Source organism: Triturus cristatus, chromosome 6 (assembly GCF_964204655.1).
Source record: "Triturus cristatus chromosome 6, aTriCri1.1, whole genome shotgun sequence".
Taxonomy (NCBI): domain Eukaryota; kingdom Metazoa; phylum Chordata; class Amphibia; order Caudata; family Salamandridae; genus Triturus; species Triturus cristatus.
In genome coordinates this window covers 1,946,626,092-1,946,652,713 of record NC_140589.1, presented here as the reverse complement: position 1 = coordinate 1,946,652,713, position 26,622 = coordinate 1,946,626,092, and the positions used below count along the sequence as shown (strand labels likewise).

The 26,622-nt window shown below is 48.9% G+C and overlaps 1 protein-coding gene across 1 annotated transcript in view; it reads left to right on the top strand.

The window, feature by feature from the left end:
• Nucleotides 1-26,622, top strand: part of LOC146822569 (NXPE family member 4-like) — a 639,061-nt gene that overhangs the window by 522,503 nt on the left and 89,936 nt on the right. The window contains exon 3 of the mRNA XM_085613677.1: nt 1,890-2,683. Coding sequence (XP_085469803.1) covers nt 1,890-2,683 — 794 coding nt within the window. The remainder of the gene's footprint in view (nt 1-1,889; nt 2,684-26,622) is intronic.

Sequence of the window (26,622 nt, the reverse complement as noted above, 5' to 3'; positions counted from 1 at the left end):
AAAACAGGGTTTTTAAAGCAGTTCACAGTGGTGAAAAAGTCTTCCTGCTACCTGTGGGATGTGACCAGCTCTCAGCTGCAGCCTATTGTTATCTAAGTGGCCTCGTTACATAGTCTATAGCGCTGTATATATTCAGTGAGCATAGACACATGCCCTGACATGCATCGGGGGGTCATCTATTGTGAACAGAAGCGTTGGCTTTTCTCATACATTTGTTTTCACAGACTTTGGCTTTATGCCACAACCTACTTTCAAACATGCCTCTGCAACGCACATCGGGAGGGCTCAGCCTTTACCTTGTTTAACAGAGTATTGCTTGCACCCCAAACTTTCCACATGTATGACCACACTAGCCTACAGAGCACGCACTCTTTGCCGTCTACCCACCCAATGTGCATGCACAGTAACCTTATGCTGCATATAACTATAGGCCCTTTACTAACAATTTTCTTTCTTTAAAAATAGGTATAGGGATGCAGACTTCAAATCTTTTTCTTTTAGGTATCCCTTTTTTGCATTATATGTGTTCATTTAGTCAATATGTACTACTTTAATTGAAAGTGCATCGTTGTCCAGGTTGTTAAAATGTTGGTTTCAGTGTGATGTTTTAAATCAGCCTGCTGAATATAGTGTTTATTTTGCCCAGAAGGCAGCTGGCGTTGCATTATGTGGTTCCGAACTCTAGTCTTGTAGTACTGTGGACCAACTTGTAAGAACCAGGACTAAATTGTGAAAATATTTACTGAAAGTACAGCAAAGCACTCCCTCGACTGCAGTCCATCTTGTAAAGGCCTGAGGAGTAGAATAATCTGAGACCCTAATATATGGTTCTGGATATGGACCACGGGAGCTCTAGACCGTTACACGCATGCTCATTCCGAAGCCGCAAGTCTGGACGAACTCTCTGCAGTCCCATGACTCAAGAGCATTGAACATGCTTTGAGCTGCTTGGGGTGATAGAAAAGTGTCCAATCTAAACAGCTGAGGCTTCCTCTATACATACCTGTGCACAAATCATGTCTGTCAACACACACACACTTCAATCCAGTCCTAAACATACATGACTCAAAATACGTCATCTAACCCTGTCTGTGAGCATACCCCTGTCTGTAGAAAAACATGTTTTTTAACACAGTTTTCAAAGCTAAATGTGCCCTAATCCCTTCAATAAATACACATGTGCCCTAATCATGTTTCCAAACACATGTGCCCTAACCCTATCTCTCATGTTATATGCATTGTATTTTTGTCTCTAAACATATGTTTCCTAACTCTGTTTATGAATGTATATGTGCCCTAAACTGGTATTTAAAAGTGCCCTCACCTTGTTTGTAAACATACATCTGCCACAAGCTGTCTCTAAACACACTTGTGTCCCAATCTTTCTAAATACACATGTGCCCCTAGGCCTTTCTCTAAAGCACATGTCCTAAGACTGTCTGCCACTGCATATGAATCCTAGTCCTGACTCTACCCAAGCCTTTACACTTACAGGTGCCCTAATCTTATCTCACTCCATATATGTGCCCTCACCTTCTTTCTAAATGCACGTGTCATAAAATGGCATCTACATGAAGAAGTGTCCAAAACCTTTCTCTAAACATACATGTTTCCTAACTCTGTTTCTAAACATACGTGTGCTGTAATCCTATCTCTAAACACATGTTCCCTAGCCCTGCCTCGGTATATACAAGTGCCCTAACCATGTTTGCAAATATACACGCGCCCTAAACCTGTCTCTCTTCATGTGTGATAACCCTGCCCATAAAGATACATGTAAGCTAATCTTTTCTACATACAAGTGGGTATGGCGTGTTTCTGTGTTGGTGGCGAGGCTCACTCCCAAGATGCTCTCTGATAATGTGCCTTATTTTTTGTTTTTTTGACAGCTTCACATATTTGGATACTTTTGCCCAAAAGCTGCAGCTCCTGCTTCTCTGGTAGAGAGCTCAGTAGATGCCAAGGAAGAAAGGTCAAAGGTTGTGACAATGGACTTCCTCAAACACTTTGTGTCGCTGAAGGAGCCCTCACAGAGGAAGGGACCATCTAATGAAACAGAAGAACTGATACAGCACATCATCAGAGAGATAGACCAAATGGTGCCCAAGGTATCCTTCACGCACATGGACAACACGACGTGTGTTGGGAAGAGCCGGGTGTCCATCTTGAACCCCAAAGACAGACACTGCGTTGGGGACAGCCTAACAGTGCAGCTCGACATGTTTGACTACTTGGGCACCCGGAAGAAATATGGAGGTGACTTCCTTCGAGCCAGAATCTACTCACCAGATCTCGGGGCTGCAGCTTCTGGGAGGATCACAGACTTCCGCAATGGATCATACCAGGTGCACTTTACTTTATTTTGGGTGGGGAAGGTGAAGATCTCCCTGCTTCTCATCCACCCCAGCGAAGCTGTGGCCGCTCTGTGGAGGGGAAGAAATGCTGGATTTGAGTATGTGAGTCACAGGGCGAAGTTCAGCAGTCCAACGCAGAGCATTGATACTACGTGTGGGTATGACCTACAGACCACAGAGGAAGTGTGTGAATACATGGAGAAGAAGGATGAGTATCCCTTCTACTGCATCAAACCTCCACAGATGTCTTGCAGCTCTATGACCCATGTGGCCAGCTCTTTCACGAGACACTCCTACCTCACCGACCTGGAGAAACCGCTCTTCGACAGGTAAGCACTGTCCGTCATCTAGAGTTATTCCTTTGATGTTACCATGATTCCTATCTCACCAACTTGGAGAAGCCACTCTTCCACGGGTAATTTCTTCATGTGCTTTCTAGAATTTCAGATGTTTTCTTGGTCTTGTTGAATGTTTCAACTACTTGAGTAGAATAGGGGTTGGTGTACCTGTAAGTAACACCACACTTTTCCCGCATTGCCTTCAGATTGACAAACATTAAACTTGGGCTTCTATCTGACATTACCTCCTTACGGAAATCAACCCTGGTGAAGATACCCAGAAGGGCTCTAGCCACTACAGGCGCAGTGGCTGCCGTGCAGGGAATATTTGGTGGCATAGTCCACTACCACCAAGATAAACCTGTTCCTGTTCCTGGGCCACCAATGACAATCCCGACCCTCTCAAAGGGAGACCCCCACCACTGGAATAGGTATCAGGGGAGCCTTTTGCGTGCTCCCTGTCTTGCCACTGGCCTGGCAGGTGGCACAGTGGCGACAAAACTACTTGACTTTCTCCAACATCTGGGGCCAGTAAAAGTGATAGGCCAGGCTCTCCCAGGTCTTTGTCTGCCCCAGGTAGGGGATATCATGGGCCAAATTAAGGAGGAATCCCATGTACTGTTGAGGGACCACCATTCTTCTGGTGCCCTGGTTTGGGCTCCCTTGCCTCGCTGTACACAAGGTCCTCCTGCCAGATAACTGTTGCAGGTCTTCTAGAGTGGGGCATGTCCTTTTGTCCTTGGCCGAGGTCCTCTCTGAAGGGACCTCCTGCTCCTGGAGCTTTGCTAAGTCTGGGAAGTCTGCTAGGGCAGCAGTGCCCTCTTGAGGTGCCAGGCCTTCCGTCTGAGGGTTGGTCACCTTCTTGCCCTGTGGACTTTTAGAAAGTCAGTTGCGATCCTTCCTCCCGCTTTACCTGGCTCTCGAGGCCTGGGCCAGTGTTTCAGGCTCCAGGACCCTCGGCTCTCCCCCTGGGCCTCTTATGCTCAGGTAGATACACAAACCAAGCTGCATGGGTTCTTCTTTAATCCGCTACCCAAGCAGAGATTTCCAGATCATTGCTTAATAGACACTCTACTGGGATGGCAGGGGACACAGCAACTTTCTTTGGGCCAGTAACTCTTCCCCACTCAAAGTCAACAACAGCAACTGGTCGTGACTTTGTGACATTGTTAGCATTGAAAATCTCATGCACTTCCTCTAGTAGGATCTGGTCTGGTCATCACCATGGTTACACTGGCACCTGTATCCCTCAAAGCCTTCACCTCACTGATTACAGGCCACTTTTGGTATTTCTCCATATTTGGAGGCCAGTGAGCCTAAGGTTCAATTCTCTCCCCACCTGTGGGCACTAAGGTTGCCTTTGTGTACTCGTTGGTATCTGTAGGGGCAATCTCCCATCACTACACTGCCCAACCCCTTTGGACTGCTCACAGGTAGGTGCCTTCATGTGTGGTCAGGACTCTGCTATCTCATGATCGAGTGTGAGCTGTCTGTCCCTACTAACTACCAGTACTAACTCACATATAAGTGTTCCCCGTGTTGTGTACCAACCCTTCTCATCCTAAGAGCCCTCTCAAGAGGCCAGCCACTTGTCTAGGTCATCCCCTAGACATAACTATGGACAATCGCTGTGGACAGTCTGACATCAGGGGCCCCCCAATCAGCACCTCTAGTTGCTCCTCTGCTCATACCATCATCTGTGGGCTCTAGGCCCAGTCTGGCTTTCTCTCTTCCAGGACCAGTCTTCCCTCAGCCAGGGCTATGGCTCTATCTTCCAGGTCCAATGCTGCCATGCTGTCTTGCAGGGACTGCTGGCTAGTGATGGACCAGAGCAGGAAGCCACCGTTGGTCCGGTGTAGGGTGGCCAGTTCCCACATTCCCCCTCCATGATACTGCTGGTATTATCCTCCACATTATCTTTTTTCTGCTACCTTACGGAATTCCTTCTCCGGCAGTGGAGTTAGTCTGTGGGCCTCTTCCCAAGCTTTGAGGGCCCTGATCAACTCATTTGTCATGGCCTTAGCTCCCATGTTGATCTTCATGTCCTCACAAAAGGTCCTCAGCTCATCTCTCTAGAGTGAGGACAGGCTGGCCATGTTGATCTCCATGTTTCCTAGCTGAAAAAGTGGCTTGTGAAACTGTCAAGACTTCTTGAAACTTTTTCAAACTTTTGACATTTTTAGGAACTTTGCCAGAACTTTTTCTAAACGTTTCTCAACTTTTTGAAAAGTTATTGCAATCCTGTGGAACAATCCTTTTGATGTCAACAACTACTCAGCAACTGCTTGGGAGGCCCAAGAGCCTATTTGGTAGGTGTCCACTTGGTGGATTCTCAGTGATCTCAGGGTTCAACACCTGTATGGTACTGCTAGACACAAGTTCTGGACCCCACCGCTAGTCATCAATGTGAGGACATGGGGTGTGTCATATGGGGTAGTTGTGCAACCTCACTGTATGAGCATATGTTTACTTCAGTTACTAAAACCTACATAAAAGATCAATAAAAACCAAGAGAATTCAAGTACCTGTTGTATGAGATGAGAAAGTGCATTTGTGCGGGGTTGGGTGATCAATTATCAGATTGAAGAAAAACATTAATAATAAAAGATCAAAATGTACACCATGAGTTCACCTTCAGGGAATCGCAGGCTTTGATTAGTTCTTGAAAGGGTGTTGTCAGGGTCATGCCCGGGTTTACCATCGAGCTGTCACGTAGAGTCTAGAAGCCAGAGAGTTGTCTTCATAACCTTTATGCGCGTCACAGTGGCGGCTGGGCAAAGACCCTGCAAACAGAACATTACGAAATGGCTCCAAATTGATTAAAGATGTTGCCCAGGCAGAAGTGGCATTCACGTAGCAGAAAAGTGCACGTGCATAGAATGTGGCTAGTGATTCCTCCTGGTTGCTGCAGAGGCGACGCAATCTTGTCAATGGTTTGGGGAGCCACTTTGGTCGTTGCAGCAGCCTGGTTTTATATTCCCACCTGTGGTTCTCTGTCATATAAGCCTGGTGCCTCAAATGCTTGCACATGTTAATGGACGTCTGAGAATGACTCCTGCCGCAGAATGATTCCTTGTCATTGGAGAATGGGAGGCGCCTTACCTGTTTATCCAGCAGTTTAAGCTGCCTTTTTGTTGTAGGCTGGACCCAGAGGGATTCTGCTGCGAGCGTTGAAAGTGGGTCTTTTTGTGCAGTTGCTCAGGCATTGTTATACGAGTTGCAGGGATTTCTTTCCAAATTAACCTCTTGAAAGTCTCAGTGTCTGCTCTTCCCAGTGAAAAGAAGTATTTGAGGAGCTCGGGCTTCAGAGCGAGGCCTTGTTTGGTCCCCCAGACTCAAGCCTTATTTAGGACTTTGAGGCGTCGCCAGGCAGTCCAAGAGGATGAGGAGAACTTGGATTTGGGCAATGTTTAAAATTATGTCACTTTGTTTGGGAATGCTTCAGCCCCTTAGGCCAGGGTGGAACATCAGGCTCAGGGTTGGATTTGCAGTGTCGGCCAGCTGTTCCCAAAGGCAAAGATGAGCGAGAGAAGCTGCGGCTGCAGGGCCTTCAAATGCTGAAGATGGACAGTGCGTGCCTGGAGCCAAACGCCCTAGTATTTCTAGGGGCTTTTTCTTTTTCCCTGTGTGCCTCCCATGTGCCGTGAGCCCTTTTGTGGTCGAGCGCTGCTCTGCGAGGCTTGTTGTAGTGGAGGAGAGAACAGAAGCCCCACCCACTCTCTGCTCATATTTGCCATTGGCTTGTGTCATTGTCCTTCCTAAATGCTGACTTCTGATTCGTAAATAGGCTTGTTAGTCCCTCCTTAATATCGCCTCCTCTTCATTTGTCACCTCCCATGGCAACTGGCCCTTTTACTTCGGTTATTACACGGTACCTGTCATTTAGTCTTTAAGCACTATTTTCTCTATTGAGTTTCTCTTACTGCAGGCATGACGTGCTTTGGTGCCTTCTGTACAACCTCGCCCTCCCTCCGTTGTCCGTGCCTTCTTTAACACCCCCCACCCTCCATCCCTCTAGCTCAGACTTAAGTTTCATGCCTTGCAGGACTTCTGTTCTTAGATCCGTCTGGTTTCTAAGACTCCAATTAAGTCTTTGGCATGGAAGATGCTCACGAGTAATTTTGAGCAATACTGACCATGCTTACTATCTTAGATAAAGGATTATAACGGCCATAAAGCGTTCAAATCGTCGGTGACTCGCAGACAAAGTACAGAGGAACCAGTATATACCTGCCAGAAAATGAGACTTTTTTCTCAAACTTCGGGTCATCCAGCCCGCCAGTGACAGGTGTCCCTCTGCCTCGCCAGTGGCAGGTGATATCCGCCTCGCGTGTCTCTCCACCCCGCCAGTGGCAGGTGTCCGTCCACCTCACCAGTGGCCGGTGTCATCCACCGCATCAGTGGCAGCTGTCATTCACCTTGCCAGTGGCAGGTGTCCCTCCACCTCGACAGTGACAGGTGTCCCTCCAGCTCACCAGTGGCAGGTGTCATCCACCTCATCAGTGGCAGCTGTCATTCACCTTGTGTGTCCCTTGACCCTGCCAGTGGCAGGTGTCATCCACCTCGCCAGTGGCAGGTGTCATCCACCTCGCCAGTGGCAGTTGTCATCCACCTCACGTGTCCCTCCACCCCACCAGTGGCAGGTGTCCCTCCACCTCGCCAGTGGCAGGTGTCATCTGCCTCGCCAGTGGCAGCTGTCATTCAACTTGTGTGTCCCTTGACCCTGCCAGCGGTAGGTGTCCCTCCACCCCGCCAGTGACAGGTGTCCCTCCACCTCGCCAGTGGCAAGTGTCATCCACCTTGTGTGTCCCTTGACCCTGCCAGTGGCAGGTATCCCTCCACCTCGCCAGTGGCAGCTGTCATTCACCTTGTGTGTCCCTTGACCCTGCCAGTGGCAGGTGTCATCCACCTTGCTAGTGGCAGGTGTCATCCACCCCATCAGTGACAGGTGTCATCCACCTAGCCAGTGGCAGATGTCATCCACCTCATCAGTGGCAGGTGTCATCCACCTTGCCAGTGGCAGGTGTCATCCACCTCATCAGTGGCAGATGTCCGTCCCCCTCACCAGTGGCAGGTGTCATTCACACAGCCAGTGGCAGGTGTCATCCACCCCGCCAGTGACAGGTGTCCCTCCACTTTGCCAGTGGCAGGTGTCATCCACCTCGCGTGTCCCTTCACCTCGCCAGTGGCAGGTATCCCTCCACCCCGCCAGTGGCAGGTGTCCCTCCACCTTGCCAGTGGCAGGTGTCATCCACTCTAGAGGTGAATCTAGTGTTTCTCCGGAGTGCAGAGACGAGGAAAGGAGCTCTAGAGGCGGATTCAGTTTGTCTCCAGAGTGTAGAGACGAGAGAAGGAGCTCTAGAGGTGGATCTAGAGTGTCTCCGGAGTGGAAAGATGATGAAAGGACCTCTAGAGTTTGATCAAGTGTGTCTCCGGAGTGCAAAGACGAGGAAAGAGCTCTAGAGGTGGATCTAGTGTGTTTCCAGAGTGCAGAGACGAGGAATGGAGCTCTAGACTTGGGTCTAGTGTGTCTCCAGAGTACAAAGATGAGGAAAGGAGCTCTAGAGGTGGGTCTAGTGTGTCTCCGGACTGCAGAGACAAGGAAAGGAGCACTAGAGGTGGATCTAGTGTGTCTCTCGAGTCCAAAAATGGGATGTGTAATATCCACGAATGATGCTCCACAATATTGCCTGTGATTCCTCTGGGCTTCTTTGAAATCGTTTGATCAAACACCAGAAGTCTTGTTGCTAGGACGTGCCTTGTGGAGTTCTAGCCAGTTCTCGTTTTCTTTACTTTGTTGCGTGGCCCAGATTATTTTTATATTGACTTTCCTTAGAGTTTTAGGTCCCGATACAATTATTGGCAGACAGAGCAGTCACCATTGGCCTGGCAGACGACTTAATGTCCACCCGGCCGAGACTACACTGCCCACCAACTTTATAAATGACCACCTAGAAGGTGGTCATTCATGAAGGCAGTTGCAGGAATCGCGGTCACAGCCATTACTGTCAATATATTTTCCTGTGTGCTGGAGGGTTGCGTCAGATGGACAGACCTGTAACAAACAGGAATCTTTTTTTCTTTTCAAAAAGAAGAAAGTAATGCTTCCCTCTCCATCAGAGGCTTCTCCCATGGCAGGGGGGCGTTAAAATAATGTTACTGTTCCCTACTGCCAACTTTTACCTGGCGGTAAAGAACAGCAAAAAAAGTGACTACATGTCCGCTCATCCAAATTGGGTGGTCAGACATGTAGTAATTTCTCCAATAGCCCTTGGTCCCCAGGGCCATCAGAAAGGGTTAATCACAGCAGAGACAAAGTAGTCTCCACCATGATTAACCCATAAGTCCATCCTCCCAAATGCGGCAGGCGGACTGCATCCTTGGCAGTGAACGTACTCCATCGCCGTTTTTCACCTGATTTAGCTAATTAAGTTTTACCTGCCTTGGCCTGTTTATTCCGATTTTTTGCATCTGTTCTCAAGCCTTTTGTGTAGTATATTTTTTCTTGAGGTTTTCTTTGACTGTGTTGAGAGCTTGTGTGAGTTTCCAGGTATTGTTTGAGTACTGCAGGATGGAAATGGGTTTACATCTGCTGTCTTCCACAGGGTTTCTTCAGGGTCCATTGAGAAGGGTTCTTCTTCTTTAAAATTACAACCACGACTTACACGTTGGTTTGTTTGGAGAACGAGGTCGTCTTCCTACACTGCCCATGACCTCCGTGGGGCTCCTCACCTTGGGTGGTTCCTTGGGTCCCCGGCACTTCTACGTCCTTCGAGTATTGTCTTGACTCGAGTCGTGGTTCGCATACCACTATTTTAGTATATGGTTTGGTCTCCCCCTGGGGACCACTGTGTATTCTGTGCTACTTACCTGTTTCTATTACAAAGTACTGTGTGCACTGTGTATATCTCCGGCTAGGAGATATTTGTATGAGTTAATGAGTGTCTTATAATAAATACATATTCTTTTAAATACACTGTGTGGTTCTTTTTCATTTATTCTATACCTAAAAGATTATGCTCTGGTGAAACAAGCTGCTTTACACTCCTTCTGGACTAAGCCTGAAGACTTCACTCCACAGATACCACATAGAGAGCTTCCTACGGTTGTCTAAGACCTCCCAAATCACCAAAAGGGTTGTAGGGATCAGTGAAAGGTGTCAACTTACATAGGTGTAAATCATATAGGGAGCCAGCCTCTCACACCCTTCCATGGAGGCCTGATGATCAGGACAGTCGGCATGCATTCGTAGAGTTTTGCGCAGGTAGAAACAGGCCTAATGACAAGTCAGCCCTGTACTACATTGAGGCTATTGTACTTGCAAGAATGTTATCAAGGTAGTTATTGTAAAGTAGATTCTAGATTATAAATCGGAAAGTAGTTGTAATTGTAAAGAGAGAAGGTCATTTGTGCAGGAGCATGAATAGAAGAAATATGAGAGAGGGGTAGAGGGCAGGGGGGAGGGCGGGGGAGGCCAGTGTCATCCCTTGTGTTGTCGTTAACACTGTGTGTGATACAGAAGGAGCAGGTCTCGAAGGCACAGCATTGGTGATTAAGATAGTTGTATTTATGGGGGGGTCAAGTTTCTGGAGAACAAGATCAACAAGGTCCTGAGGCCTCTCCAGGCATTGGTCTTGTGTTATTTTCTGTATATGATATTGTCGACCCCTCTGGTGGCGTAAAGAGTGTTCCACCAATTCCCATAAGAGTGTTCTGTGGTTGATTCTGTTAGAATCGCTTTGGTGCCGAGGGGCAAGCACGAGGTCGAGAAGGAGGTAATCTTGCTGTGATAGAGCAATGTGTGGGTAATGCGCTGTTTTGCCGATAGCTGCGGTGAGCAAAGATGGCGTGAAGTGGACGTTGAATATGTTGTCAATTGGCTGTTGAATCTTGAGCTATGGTTGGACCATCTTACAGGTAAAGAACCGGGAGCCTCTTTGCATCACCAGCATATGTTGGTCTCTCTTATCCCTAGTTTATGTAGTCTGGAGGGGGACCAATGGGATGTGTGAACAGTCCAGTCTTTTTAAGTTCAAAAAAACTGTTTTATTGAAAGATAGTAAGGTGTCTGCGTAGAATATTCAATAATAAATTAACATCAATACATTTGAAGCATATTATTTGAATTTAAATTTGAATTTAAAAACATTTATTGAGCGCACGTATACCATGCGGTTTCATGGCGCTTTAAGTGATGCAGTAGCGGTCGGCAGTAGGGCTAGACAGTGTAAGCTTGCTCAAATAACAGGGTTTTAAGATCTTTCCGAAACTGTATATATGAAGGAGAAGTTCGGAGAGCAGCAGGGAGAGAGTTCCAGAAAAGCGGGGCGAGAACAGCAAATTTCGCTCCGCCAGATTTCTTTTTCTTGAAGCGAGGAGTGGTCAGAAGAGCCATGTGGGCAGAGCGGAGTTCGCGACCTGGGAGGTACGGTTTTATGGCGGCGCAAATAAACTCGGGGGCTGTACCCGATCTGGCCTGAAAAGTGAGGCAACCGAGTTTAAAAAGGGCACGCTCATTCACCGGGAGCCAATGCAAGGCTTTAAGCAGGGGAGTGGCACGATGGTATTTGGGTAAGCAATAAATCAAACGAGCCGCTTGATTCTGAATGAGCTGCAAGCGATGGAACGCATATGCTGGAGCTCCATTGTAAATGATGTTACCATAATCAACTCGCGACAGTACCATGGCCAGCACAATAATTTTTAAAGCAGTAAGGGAGAAAAAGCGGGATACTTTCCTAATTAGTCTTAGTGAAAAGAAACAAGCAGAAACCACTGAACCAACATGTGAGTGGATAGAGAGTTGTGTGTTAAGAAAAATCCCAAGAGTTTTGACCTTAGGGACAGGAAGAGGGGGAACACCAAGTGACAAGGGCCAGTGGGCAGAGGTCCATGGACTGCAACCACCTCCGGTCAGGACTAGCTCAGTCTTGTCCGGATTGAGTTTGAGGTGGTTGCAGTTCATCCAGTCCTGAATGAATGTCATTACAGTCTGAACATTGGAGGCAGATGAAGGGGAATTAGAAAGATTAAAGATTAGCTGGAGATCATCGGCGTAGTTAAACACCGTGACCTCCATCTGCTGTAACGAAAAAATGAGGGGGTGGATGTATAAATTAAATAGAAGTGGGGAAAGTGATGAGCCTTGAGGGACTCCGCATTCCACCTTACGAAAGTCCGCGGTGAAATTGGCCAGATGGACGGCTTGGGCCCTCCCTGTGAGGAAGGACTCAATCCACGAGAAGGCAGGACCTTCTATGCCCGCCGCCCTGACACGATTGAGGAGAATGGAATGATCCACCGTGTCAAAGGCGGCGGACAGATCTAATAAAATCAAGGCTTGCGGAAGGTTGGTGTCAATGCCTTCACGTAGCGCGTCCATTACCGAGATCACCACTTTCTCGGTGGAGTGCAATGGGCGAAAGCCGGCTTGACGAGGGGAAAGACAATGATTGATTTCGACGTGAGTGCTTAGGGTGGTTGTGACGTGAGTTTCCAGAATTTTTGCTAGGTAAGGCAGTAGGGATATGGGACGGTAGTTGGAGGGGGAGGAAGGATCAGCGTCAGATTTTTTAATAATAGGTATTACAACCGCTGATTTGTGTATGCCAGGAACATTTCCTTTCTTTAACGAGTCATTGAGGAGGGTCAGAGGGGGAGTGGGGGAGGTTAAGTAGATTTCCCTAAGGATATGGGCGGGGGCAAAATCTAAGGGAGAACCAGATTTGACTCGGTGAAGTAATGGAAAGAAAGTGTCCTCAGTTAGTGGTGGAATGAGATTGAGTTTGGGGACAGTGGGCGGAGGGGAAGGATTGACAAATGTGAGGGAGGGTGGGGGAATGTTAAGTTTAATTTTGACTACTTTGTCAATAAAAAACTCATTGAGCGAGTTACAGAGGGACTGAGAGGGGGGAATGGTAGCCGTGGTTCTACTGGATAATGCTAGTTCATGGACCGCGGTAAAGATTTCCTTTGAGCGAGACTCAGCTGCCATAATCCTGCTGGTATAGAATTCAGTTTTAGCCGCCAGAATGCCCGTTTTATAAGTTTTTAAAACAGACAAATATATTGTCTTTAGCTCTGGGCTATAGTTTTTCCTCCAGGCTCGCTCGGCTCTTCTAGCTGCTAGTTTCTGTTCTTTTAGCTCTAAAGTGAACCATCGATTGGCTGCATGGGCCCGCTTAACAGTGAGTCGCCTCATGGGGGCGAATTCGTCGCCCGCCAAAGTCAGCCAATTGTCAATGGCGGCCAGTTGCGAGGTAGCAGTGAGGTCTATAAGGTCGGGAGCGGTTTTGGCCAGGGTTGAACAAAAGGAGGGCATGTCCGTTTTTCCCCATTTCCTGACCCAAATGTTTTTAGGAAGTGGAGGTTTGACCAACGCGGTCAGTGCAAGGGAAAAGGAAATGATAGAATGGTCGGACCAAGAACACGGGGAAATTATGGGGGATGTGGATGGAATGTTTAATGCCCAGATTTGATCCAACATGTGACCGTGGGTATGTGTGGAGCCATGAGTGAGCAGTGAGAAGTTTAAAGAAATCATAAAGTCTGTAAATTCTTTGGATTGAGGGCTCTCAGCAGGTTCATTGGGCCAAAAGTTTAGGTCCCCTAGCACTAGTACCGATGAATTGTTAACCACCAGGGTGGCTAAGAGAGCCTGGATGCTAGGAAGAAAGGATGGGGTAGGCTGGGGAGGACGGTAAATTAAGACAAAAGTGAATGGTACCTGATGGAAGGTTGAACGAGCTACAAGGTAATCTACCTCAGGAATGGGTAGGGAGGGGAGAATCTGGAAGCAGAAGTCGGTCCGGGCTATTAAGGCTACTCCGCCACCCCGCTTGCCCTCAGGCCGATCTGCTCGAATGGCAGAGTATGATGGAGGCAACGCGGCTAATACATTGGGTAGGGAGTCAGCCTTGAACCAGGTCTCAGTTAAGAATATGAGGTCTGGGTTATGGGTGTCAATATAGTCAAATAGCTCGTATTGATGACTAACCGCGGACCTGGTGTTTAGGAGTATTGCTGAGGTATTGCAAGTTGGTGCTGGGGGGGCTGATGGGGGCAAGATGGTACAGGATGGTGTATTGGATAAAGGAACTAAGAGTGGACTGATAATGGGAGGACAGTGAGGTGGGGAAGAGTATAAATCAAGCTGTCTCAGGTGGGTACTGATCAGAGGGTCAACCGCTCCAGGGACCCAATAAGAGAGTAGTAGTGCTGTCGAGTACGTAAGTAGACAGGTAGCCTTTCGTGCCCCTAGCCCCGGTCGGCCGCAGACGGGCTTAACTCTGGCGCAACTCCGGCGCACCTACGTCGCGCCCGCTGCGCTCGTCCGCTGCGCTGACACATGCTGCACGATTAAGTAGGGGCGGGGCGGTGGAGGAGGGGCAGGGCTGGGAAGGAAGGCAGCCCGATCAAAGATGGCGCCCGCTGCTGCTAAGAGCCCGCAAATACACCAACCCGCCCTGGCAGCCCACCTCTGAAACCGCAATAAGGTAAGAGACCTGCACAAACTTTAAAAACAAGTTAATAGCAGTAAAATACAGTACAAGTAAACATCGCCTGCGCTAATAATGAAAGTATATGCATCAGACTGTAAATATCAATTTGAAAAGGAGAGAAAACAGAATAATGGAGACATAAATATCACTGGGATACACAAAAGAAACTTTTGGAACCTTAGGAGAATCAGGGAGGTTTAAGAACTTCCTGCTGAGAGGGTTGTAACATAGAATATCGTTTGGCACTAGCATCAATATATGTTGTGACAGGTGACCACAAAGCAAGACGTTTCGTTGCCAAATTAATAGGATAAACAAAGACAGTATCTAACCTGTGGTTATGACAAACAGCGAACCGCCAGGCCTTATAAGAAATTTCCAGTTAATAGTAATTTGCTGAAAGGCAATCGCTATTAGTAAGTTAATGATATTGACATTGAGCCATACATCGTCCCAGATAGAAGAGAGGCTGCACAAGAAAACACGAAGGAAAGAAAAAGAAAATTCAGTTGCAAAAATTAAGTTGATTTGAGACCATACTTGTTTCCAAAAAGTGTGTACATGCGAACATGAAAATAACATTTGAAATAGATCCGCATTAGGAAATGAACAGGTTCAACAAGTGTCAGGTGTAGTTGGGAATCTTTTGTGTAAGGTGGCTGGCGTAAAATGGAGTCTGTTATAAACAAAAAATAGTGTTTGTGTGGTATTTGCTGCTCTGGAGGATTTACGAATCTCGGTCGATATGACTTTCCAAAGTGATAATGGCCAGCATGTAGTAAAGTCGCGTACCCATGCTTCCTCCGTTTTAGTCTTTTGTCTAACCAAGTCATTGCCTTGCAAATGGCTATAAATAGTAGAAGCTTTGGGTGTGGTTCGTAATAATATATGAAGAATTGGAGAAGGTTCTGGGTTGGTAGGAGTGTCTTGTGCCTTGAGGAGGTGAGTATATGTTTCCAATACAGTGGTTTTAAGTTTGTTGTATTTGTGGATAAAGGAAGCTGGTAAGTGAAATAAACGGCTAAGTGTAGCAAAAGACAAAAATAATTGATGGATCCATATTAAACCTCTTTGTCGTCAAGTTTTCCAGTAGAAAGGTTTATTGCGGATCGTCAGGTTGACATTGTGCCAGATTATTGAATTTAGGAAGGAATCCATGGTAATGTGAGTAGGAGAAGGTAAAACAAGAAGTTTAGAAGTATGTTTTATTATTGGAGTGGAGACAGATTGTGGCTTACGTGAAAATGAAAGGTATTCTCGAAATGAGTAGCAAGAAAAAAAAAGAGACTCTAAGAGGTCCATAGAGGGCAATTATCCGTAGAGTCAAGTAACCAAAAGGAAACTTGACGTAGAAGGAAAGCTTTTTGATAGGCCTGGAAATCTGGAAAATTGACTCCACCTTCTGTTTTAGGGCGTATTAATTTAGATATGGACATTCGAGGTTTCTTGTTACTCCACAAAAAGGAGGATAAAATGGAGTTAGTTTTCTTAAATAACTTAGTAGAAATTGGGACAGGGATGTTAGAGATAGTGTATAAGACTATGGGCGACAACATCATTTTTATAGTGTCTAAGCGGCCCCACCAGGACAAATAAAAGGGGTGCCACTAATAGGTTAATTCCGAAATCTTTTGGGTACACTTATTCATACATAATACCACCGTGCCAGAAATTGAGGGCGTAAAGTGTAAATCTAAATATTTAATATGATTTGGGCTCCAGGAGAATTTAAAGGCTAAAAAATCTGAACTAAAATTATATTTTGTCAAGGGCAGTATTTCACACTTATCATTATTCAATTTGTATCCGGAAATGAGAGAGTAAGACTTTACTTCTGCTAAAAAAGCCGGAATTGAGTTGTCCGGTTTTGACAAGAAAAGCAAGATATCATCGGCATAGGCTGCCAGTTTAATATGGGCATTTGACGTTTGAAATCCATGTATGTTTGGATTTTGACGGAATTTAGATAAAATGGTTCCAGGGCCTAATTGAACAAAAAGGGAGAAAGAGGACATCCTTGACGTACTCCTCTACCTAAGTTGAAAAATGGGGAGATCAAACCATTGGCGCTTACAGCAGCTTGGAGGTTGGAGTAAAGAAGAGATATTGAGTTAAAAAAATTAGGGCCAAAGCCAAACCATTTAAGAGTATAAAATAAGTACTTCCATTCAACTCTATCAAAAGCCTTTTCGGTATCCAACGTGATGGCTGCCAAAGAGTGATTTAAGTGAGATGATTTGGATAGAACATTAAAGAAAAGCATAGTGTTATCTGTTATAAATCGCCTCTTGACAAACCATATTGTTCTTTCCTTAACAGAAGCGGTAAGTACGAATCCAAGCATATGGCTAGAGCTTTAGAAAAAATCTTGTAATCAATGTTGACCAGGGAAATGGGTCTGTAATTTTTACAGTATTTAGGGGCATATCTACAAGGCGGCGATGGAAAATTATCGCCGCCTTTGCAATAATTTTATTGCCTAATTAGCAAGGTCACGCTAACGCCTGAAACCTTGCTTTAGCGCACAAAATCTTAACGCCCAGCTTTGCATCTCTAATGAGATGCAAAGTGGGCGTTCCTGACCTAACATGACAGGAGAAATGTCGCTAAGCGACATTTCTCCTATCATCAAGCCCCACGCTATGAAGCATAGCGGCAAGAAGAGTAGCGATAACCCCTGTTATCGCTACTTTCCTTACGCCTGCTTCAGGACTGACTTAGCCATGATATCCTATGGAAGGTGGATAGCATGGCTAAGTTTGTGAGGCCCTATCAACAAGCCAACGCCACATTTCCTGAGATTATCCCTGGGTTTCCAGCGATAATCTTACGTTAGGCAGTTAGCGCTAGGATTTTTATCGCTTTTGAGATAAGCGTTGCTAATAGCACTCTATCTCAGCGATAAAGATCCACGTTAGCCGGCGATAATTATCCTAGCGCTAATTGCGCTTAGCGATAATTATCGCCGGTTGTTGCTGATATGCCCCCTAGAGTCTTTACCCTCTTTGGGGATAAGACATATGTGAGCTTCTGAAAGGGAACCAGAGGAGTTATTTGAGGAACAAAATAAGTGTATCAGAGAGTGCAACTTGGGTATTAAAAGATTGGAAAAATTGAGATAAAATGCGACGGCAAAACCGTCCGGACCAGGTGCTTTGTCTTTTTTCAGGTTTTGAAGAGGTTTTAAAAGTTCTTGTTGAGTGAGGTCTGATTTTAAGGGAGGCATATCCGGAGGGTTGTGTTGGGATTTTTGAATGTCTGAGAAAAACTGTGATAAAGTGTGGTCCTTAGGTTGAGTTTCCGATGCATAACAAGATTTGTAATTTCGTCATCTTTGAGTTTTAAGACATTATGGTCATTATAAACAGATTCAATGTTTAATTTGTTGTGCCTAATTTTTAAATAGTTAGCTAGTATTTTCCCTGCTTTATTTTTACCACCATAGAATTTTGCGCTGGATTTCAACAAATAAAGTTAGGCATCCTCTGTTTGACTTCTTATTAAATTGCAATTTGGCATTTAGAAGAGACGTTAAACATTCTTTCGAATTAGAAACATAATATGAGTCTTCCAGTTTCTTAATGTCTTGGAGGAGATCCCTGGTACTCTTACGTGCCATTTTTGTTTATTTGCAACAAAATTAATAATGAAGTCTCTTGCTGAGGCTTTAAAAGCATCCCAAATAGTCAAGGGTGACAAGGACTCGGTTTGATTCATCTCGAAATAATCATTAAAAAATTAAGTGAAAGAAGTAGTGAACTTCAGATCTAAGAGAAGCGTGTTGTTAAAACGCCATCTCTTTGGGGCATTAATTTTAGGCAGTATATCGAAGCCAATTGAAACAGGTGCATGGTCAAATAAAAGGATAGGGCCAATTTCGGCATATGTAAGGGACTGTAAAATGTTATTGGAGACACATTTTTAATCAATTCTAGATTGAGTTTGATGAGCTGGGGAATAAAAGGTATATTCGTTAGTAGTCGGATTGCAAAGGCGCCAAGCATCAAGGAGTTTGTGCTGAGTAATGGTATGAATAAAGGATTTATGTGGTTTATTGGGGACAAAAGATACTTTAGAGTTTCTGTGAATGAAGGGGTCCAACACTTGATTACAGTCTCCGGCCAGTATAAAATTGTCTGCCATACAGGTAGACAATTGTTTAGCCAGTGCGGGCCAAACAGAGGCATCACCTCCAGTAGGAGCGTAGACATTAAGGAAAGAAACTGGAACATCTCTTAATAATAATTTAACATGGAGCCATCTACCATCTACATCTGATTCTTGTGATATAAGTGTAACTGGGAGAGACTTACAGCACAATATTGCAACTCCATTACGTTTACCATCGCCTTGAGAAAAATAAACTTCCCCCACCCATCCTCTTTTTAATTTCAGGGATTCTGTTTCCGTGAGGTGAGTCTCTTGTAGAAAGACTATATCAGCACCTAACCTGGCCAAATAAGTTAAAACCCTCTGCCTCTTTATGGGAGAATTTAATCCCCTAATGTTCCATGAAACTAATTTCAATGACATAAAATATCAAAAAGGAATAGGGATAACGAGAGAAAATGACAGTCCAATTCAGAAAGCGGCACGGTAAGAGTAAGAGAAACGAGAAGAAGAAAATAAGCGTGCCAAATAATCCTGAGCCAAAGGAGTGTAAAAACTGAAGATGAGAGATTCCATAGAAGAAACATAGGTAGAGCAGAACCAAGAGAGATAGATAAGGGGCATAGGTAACAGAAGGATCGAAAGAGAGAAAGAATTAGATGCAATCTGTGAGAAAAAAAGAACAATTTAGAGATGAAAAAAGAAGTAAGAGTATTGAAGACCCCATGAGAAGAAGACAGAAAAAAGGAATAAAAAAACCAAACACAGAACAAAAAACAATACACATAACATACCTACAAAAACGAAACAAGGATGTGAGGGTGGGAAGAACCACATGAAGTAGACGGACCGTCTAGGGATGGCTGAACCGGACCGGGATGACATCACGCCATAAAGTAACATAACTGAAAAAAGCAAAGAATGATATAACTACCAACAAAATATAAAATGAACATGAAGTGAATGATGAATAGGTGAGTGTTGGACCTGGCCCATCTGGCAGGTCCGCCCCTGAAGTTTTTATGCTATATGTAACCTGGGGATGGTGATTCCCCCTCTGAGTGAGTGTGAGGAGAGAGCGACCTCCCCTTCCATAGGAATACATGGGGAATGGATGAGTCCTCAGTAGTTCCCGATGCGTAGGGTGTGCAGGGTAAGGGTGGGCGTAGTTCGCGAAGTAGCACTTCGCGAAGCTACGCAAAGTGAAGTTCGCACTACGCGAGCTACGCGTAGCACTTCGCGAACTGCGAAGTAACATGTTCGCACTGTGCAAGATGTTGTTTTCAATGATTGCACAGTGCGGACAAGCAACCGGCACTGTGCAATCATTGAAAATGGCATCTTGCACAGTGCGAGCTGTAGTTTTCTGCTGCTCGAGTAGATTTTTCCTCGAGCTGCAGCTTTCTCAACGCGAACTGGTAGTTTCTCATCGCGAGCGGTCGCGAGCATACGCGACCCCTCGCAATGAGAAACCTGACCTTCTCGCGTTGGGAATCTCGCCGGGAGGTTTATTTTCCATGCTCGCGATCGCGAACAAGGAAAAAGTCTCGCCAGGATGTCATTTTGCTTGCTCGCGGTCGCCAACTTGACGTTGAGGACCGCGAGCAAGCAAAAAATGACCGCAGCACTACGCAACACTACGCTACGCGTGTTCGCACTGTGCTACGTGCAGTTCGCGTAGCGCGAAGTAGCGCGAACTTCGCAAACTACGCGAGCGTAGCGTAGTGCTTCGCCCAGGCCTAGTGCAGGGTCAAGTCTGGTATGGATGAACTCGGGAGGTTGAACGCTGCGCAACGGTATATGAGGTATGAGTGTGTCTAGTGTAGAAGTCCCCCTTTTGGAAAATGGCATAATTGTGGAATATGTGCCTGGCGTATGATTGGCCGGGGCTGGCTGGTGAGCCTGACTCCCAGGATCTGGGAGGGTCTGCCCGGTGGTGAATGGAGTGTTTAGCATACTGATGTGAGGGGAGGAGTGAGCCTGGGTCTGCTTGTGGATTGACCGTCTGGTTTGAGTGTCATGAATGAGGCTGGGTTTTCCCCAGACACTGCTGGCTCCACCCCCTGGGGTGCGGCTGATGTTCCTAGCCTGGCCAGTGTAAAGACTTCCCCATAACCAGTTCCAGCTGGTTCTCCCCCTGCCTGCCCCTTCAGGCCAAGAATGTGTGTATAAAAAGGGTGCTGTGACACTCTGGACTTGTTCTTGTTCTCCAACTTGAATCTACCTGGAGCTGCTGCTGCTGGGGCTCAGGGGTGGCGTGCCTCCCTGGGCCCTGCCCTACTCCTGGACTGAGGTGGCCCTTTCCCCTCTTTGGCGCTGCTGGGCCCCCCCTGAGGTCCTGGACTACCGACGGAATTTTGTAATCTGCATCTAGCGCTGGGGGAGCGCTGTCCCTCCTGCCCAGCACCTGGAAGCGCTGCTCCCTGCTCCCTACCACTTTGGGGTCCTTCCCTCCTGCACAAGCGCTGGTAGCGCTACATCCAACAAGCCGGTGCTCACCCGGCGTCTGCCCCGTGCTCCCAGTGTTCGATACCCCCCAGCGAGTGCCTACCTCGCTTTATTCCCTGCCCGTGTGCCTTACGAGGGAGCCCACTCCTCGTCGATTTCTCACCGAGTTCACCGCCGCCGCCCGGGACCCTAGTGACGTCATCCCCGGGCCGCGCTGGTATTGGCTGCCGGCCCGGGATTCCCCACTGGCGTCATCCCCCAGGCCGCGCCGTGATTGGCTGCCGGCCCGGGAGAAGGAGGAGAGGCCGGCCGAAGGAAAACGACGTAGCAGGAGCGGCGGGAGCTCACTCCGCGCCCCTGCAATACCCCCGTGAAGCTGCTGACCTCCCCCGGGGCTCCCGAGAGAGAGAGAGAGCCCCGGAGCACGAGGAAAAGGCTGGCGCAGCAAGGGAGACCGGCGCACCAAAACCGGTGAGTGCTGCGGCGAGCCACAGGGAGGAGGGGCGTCGGGACGCGTTGTCGGCGTCCGCCCCCCCTCGAGTGAATCTCCGGTTGTGCCCCGAGGCCCGGGAGGCCTCTCACGAAACCGAGTCCCCCGAGAGGGACTCCGCGTGCCCCCCCCCAATGTTCTGAGCCCTGCGAGGCTCCACCCGTGGCCATTGCCCCCAGAGCCCGGCGAGGCTCCACCTATGACCAGTGCCCCCAGAGCCCCGAGAGGCTCCACCGTGCCATTACCCCCAGAGCCGAGGGGCTCCACCCGTTGGCCCCCTTTTTCCCAGGGCCGACAAGGCCCCACGAGGTCCCTCAGTGGCCCAGCACTTAGTGGGCCACCGCGACGTTTAGCTTTGCCCCGGGCTTTCTGCCATGAACCTCGAGACACTTGGGCACCTTGCCCCAGAAAGGCCCGCTGGCCTGTGGACTACTATGGACTGAGTCTAATGTGATCCCTACTAGTAGTCTGTGTTGCACCGCTACGGGTGCTCCTGTTGTTGTATACCTTGTCCTATTTCCCCCCCCTGAATACCAGATGTCCCCTGTGCGATTCCTGGCCGTGGTCCCTTGGCCCTGTGCTGTACCTTCTTCCCCGCAGCCCCTACCTGTGCCTCTGGCACCTTGTACGATGTGTGTTCCTATGTGTTCTGCTTAATACAGATATTATTTTTCGTATATATACTTGGTGTGGAGTTCCTTTTGTGGGAGGCCCGAGAGGTTGTTGTTGGTGGGTGCGTGCGCAAATGCTTCACATGTCCTCCGAGATAGGCCTGGCTGCCCGCGCCGCGTTACCTAGAGGGCGAGCAGGGGTCGACCTTTCATAGGAGTGGTGGTCTCTGACTGGCTGTGGCGCAAGCCCTGGCCGGCCGGGGGTCCCATTTCCTACACTGGTGGCAGCGGTGGGATCCGGACTTGTGTTTGCGCAGTACCTCAACGATAACTGGCCTCCCTGCAAAACTCCGGACTGTACATGGTCGCAAGGAGAGGAGATTATTGCTTTAGGAGTTTACGTCAATGTCCGCTCTGTGAAAGATGTGTTCGAGTCAGGTGTCCCCCCCGTACCCCGCTGAACATGGTTTAGGCGTCAGGTGTCGCCCTGGCTGAATTTACGTTACCCCGCTGAATGTATTGGAGGCATCATGTGTTCCGTGCACCGCTGAATGTGTCTGATGCGTCAGGGTCCTTCCTTACCCCGCTGAATGTGTTGGAGGCATCATGTGTTCCGTGCACCGCTGAATGTGTCTGATGCGTCAGGTGTCCCCCCCGTACCCCGCTGAATATGGTTTAGGTGTCAGGTGTCGCCCTGGCTGAATTTACGTTACCCCGCTGAATGTATTGGAGGCATCATGTGTTCCGTGCACCGCTGAATGTGTCTGATGCGTCAGGGTCCTTCCTTACCCCGCTGAATGTGTTGGAGGCATCATGTGTTCCGTGCACCGCTGAATGTGTCTGATGCGTCAGGTGTCCCCCCGTACCCCGCTGAATATGGTTTAGGCGTCAGGTGTCGCCCTGGCTGAATTTATGTTTAGTTGTATCCTGGACAAGGAAGACCTGCTGGCTCGGCCGCGGCTTGCCTTGGGGAGAGCTGAACCTTGAGACCTGCTGGCGCTGCCGCGGCTCGTTTTATTGAATTTATGTTTAGTTGTATCCTGGACAAGGAAGACCTGCTGGCTCGGCCGCGGCTTGCCTTGGGGAGAGCTGAACCTTGAGACCTGCTGGCGCTGCCGCGGCTCGTTTTGTGAAAGTTATGGTAGTTGTATCCCGGACAAGGAAGACCTGCTGGCTCGGCCGCGGCTTGCCTTGGGGAGAACTGAACCTTGAGACCGGCTAGTGCTGCCGCGGCTCGTTTTATTGAATTTATGTTAAGTTGTATCCTGGACAAGGAAGACCGCTGGCGCTGCCGCGGCTTGCCTTGGGGAGAGCTGAACGCTTAGTTCCCAGGTGGAAGACCAGTGGAGGGAGGAAGTTCCAAAACTGATAGGAAGGTGTGTTCTGAGGGTGTTTCTCCTGGGGGGACGCGGAACCTCAGAAGTAGAGGTAGGGTGGGGCATTCTTGCCCGTGATCTCTGGCAAGCCTGAGGGTGCGGACCCTAGGTGGAAGGAACAGTGGTAGGCGTGGCTACCCTGAGAAAGGGAGTGGAGAAGGGCCATTGTGGGCCCGGGGTTACCACCCCCCCCTCCGGATTAGCAGGGACCAGTGGTATCTGGGTAGCCCAGGGCCTGGTCCTAGTCACAGATAACTAAGGCGTACCAGTAGGGTAGCCTGGTTGGGCCTATGTCTTTATTGTTTTTCATTTTTTTTACATTTTTAGCCTGTGTGTGTCTATCGGTCCAGGTAGGCGTTGAACTGGAGGGTGGCTCGGTAGCGCGGGCCACGTCCATGTTCTATCGCCCTGCAAGCAGGGAAGTCCATCACGGTAGTGATTGGTCTACCCTGCCTTTGGGCTGGGAGGGGCATGTGTTGGACCTGGCCCATCTGGCAGGTCCGCCCCTGAAGTTTTTATGCTATATGTAACCTGGGGATGGTGATTCCCCCTCTGAGTGAGTGTGAGGAGAGAGCGACCTCCCCTTCCATAGGAATACATGGGGAATGGATGAGTCCTCAGTAGTTCCCGATGCGTAGGGTGTGCAGGGTCAAGTCTGGTATGGATGAACTCGGGAGGTTGAACGCTGCGCAACGGTATATGAGGTATGAGTGTGTCTAGTGTAGAAGTCCCCCTTTTGGAAAATGGCATAATTGTGGAATATGTGCCTGGCGTATGATTGGCCGGGGCTGGCTGGTGAGCCTGACTCCCAGGATCTGGGAGGGTCTGCCCGGTGGTGAATGGAGTGTTTAGCATACTGATGTGAGGGGAGGAGTGAGCCTGGGTCTGCTTGTGGATTGACCGTCTGGTTTGAGTGTCATGAATGAGGCTGGGTTTTCCCCAGACACTGCTGGCTCCACCCCCTGGGGTGCGGCTGATGTTCCTAGCCTGGCCAGTGTAAAGACTTCCCCATAACCAGTTCCAGCTGGTTCTCCCCCTGCCTGCCCCTTCAGGCCAAGAATGTGTGTATAAAAAGGGTGCTGTGACACTCTGGACTTGTTCTTGTTCTCCAACTTGAATCTACCTGGAGCTGCTGCTGCTGGGGCTCAGGGGTGGCGTGCCTCCCTGGGCCCTGCCCTACTCCTGGACTGAGGTGGCCCTTTCCCCTCTTTGGCGCTGCTGGGCCCCCCCTGAGGTCCTGGACTACCGACGGACTTTTGTAATCTGCATCTAGCGCTGGGGGAGCGCTGTCCCTCCTGCCCAGCACCTGGAAGCGCTGCTCCCTACCACTTTGGGGTCCTTCCCTCCTGCACAAGCGCTGGTAGCGCTACATCCAACAAGCCGGTGCTCACCCGGCGTCTGCCCCGTGCTCCCAGTGTTCGATACCCCCCAGCGAGTGCCTACCTCGCTTTATTCCCTGCCCGTGTGCCTTACGAGGGAGCCCACTCCTCGTCGATTTCTCACCGAGTTCACCGCCGCCGCCCGGGACCCTAGTGACGTCATCCCCGGGCCGCGCTGGTATTGGCTGCCGGCCCGGGATTCCCCACTGGCGTCATCCCCCAGGCCGCGCCGTGATTGGCTGCCGGCCCGGGAGAAGGAGGAGAGGCCGGCCGAAGGAAAACGACGTAGCAGGAGCGGCGGGAGCTCACTCCGCGCCCCTGCAATACCCCCGTGAAGCTGCTGACCTCCCCCGGGGCTCCCGAGAGAGAGAGAGAGCCCCGGAGCACGAGGAAAAGGCTGGCGCAGCAAGGGAGACCGGCGCACCAAAACCGGTGAGTGCTGCGGCGAGCCACAGGGAGGAGGGGCGTCGGGACGCGTTGTCGGCGTCCGCCCCCCCTCGAGTGAATCTCCGGTTGTGCCCCGAGGCCCGGGAGGCCTCTCACGAAACCGAGTCCCCCGAGAGGGACTCCGCGTGCCCCCCCCCCAATGTTCTGAGCCCTGCGAGGCTCCACCCGTGGCCATTGCCCCCAGAGCCCGGCGAGGCTCCACCTATGACCAGTGCCCCCAGAGCCCCGAGAGGCTCCACCGTGCCATTACCCCCAGAGCCGAGGGGCTCCACCCGTTGGCCCCCTTTTTCCCAGGGCCGACAAGGCCCCACGAGGTCCCTCAGTGGCCCAGCACTTAGTGGGCCACCGCGACGTTTAGCTTTGCCCCGGGCTTTCTGCCATGAACCTCGAGACACTTGGGCACCTTGCCCCAGAAAGGCCCGCTGGCCTGTGGACTACTATGGACTGAGTCTAATGTGATCCCTACTAGTAGTCTGTGTTGCACCGCTACGGGTGCTCCTGTTGTTGTATACCTTGTCGTATTTCCCCCCCCTGAATACCAGATGTCCCCTGTGCGATTCCTGGCCGTGGTCCCTTGGCCCTGTGCTGTACCTTCTTCCCCGCAGCCCCTACCTGTGCCTCTGGCACCTTGTACGATGTGTGTTCCTATGTGTTCTGCTTAATACAGATATTATTTTTCGTATATATACTTGGTGTGGAGTTCCTTTTGTGGGAGGCCCGAGAGGTTGTTGTTGGTGGGTGCGTGCGCAAATGCTTCACATGTCCTCCGAGATAGGCCTGGCTGCCCGCGCCGCGTTACCTAGAGGGCGAGCAGGGGTCGACCTTTCATAGGAGTGGTGGTCTCTGACTGGCTGTGGCGCAAGCCCTGGCCGGCCGGGGGTCCCATTTCCTACAGTGAGATAAACTAGAGATAAATTATTATAAACAGCAATAACCTAGTGAGCTAGTATAAGTAAGCTAACAATGCATACATAAGAATAACAACAGTAAACTATTAATTGCAGCAACAATGATCCCCCATATAAGAAGGACGTGAAAGTCAAGTAATGCGAGAAGAGGAAGGTCCTGAGGAATCAATATGAGCCGTAGCGTGGGAATTGTTGAATCTTTGTAGACGTACAGGATCCTCATATGATGGTGTTTTATTATTATACGTAACTTAAAATAGACATGGATGATACAAACCATATGTTGCCCCCATGGAGCGGAGGTCAGGTCTCATATTAAGGAAAGCTTAACGTCTGGCTGCTGTGGCCCTGGAAAAGTCCTGTGCAAAGAACAATGTGGAGCCGGACCAAGAAATTCGCTGGATGGTTTTAGCGGCTGACAGTACCCTCAATAAGTCAGTATATTCAACAAAGTATAGGATGACTCCTCTTGGACGTTGTGTGGAAGAAGTGTCAGAAGGAGCTCGACTTAGCCTATGAGCGCGTTTTATATTCATCATGGTATCTTCTGGTAGGTGAAGAATTTTAGGAAGGAAAGATTTAAAAAAGCCAATAGGGTCTGCGCCCTCTGACCCCTCCTTCAAGCCATAAATACGCATGTTGTTGCTTTTGGAGAGACGA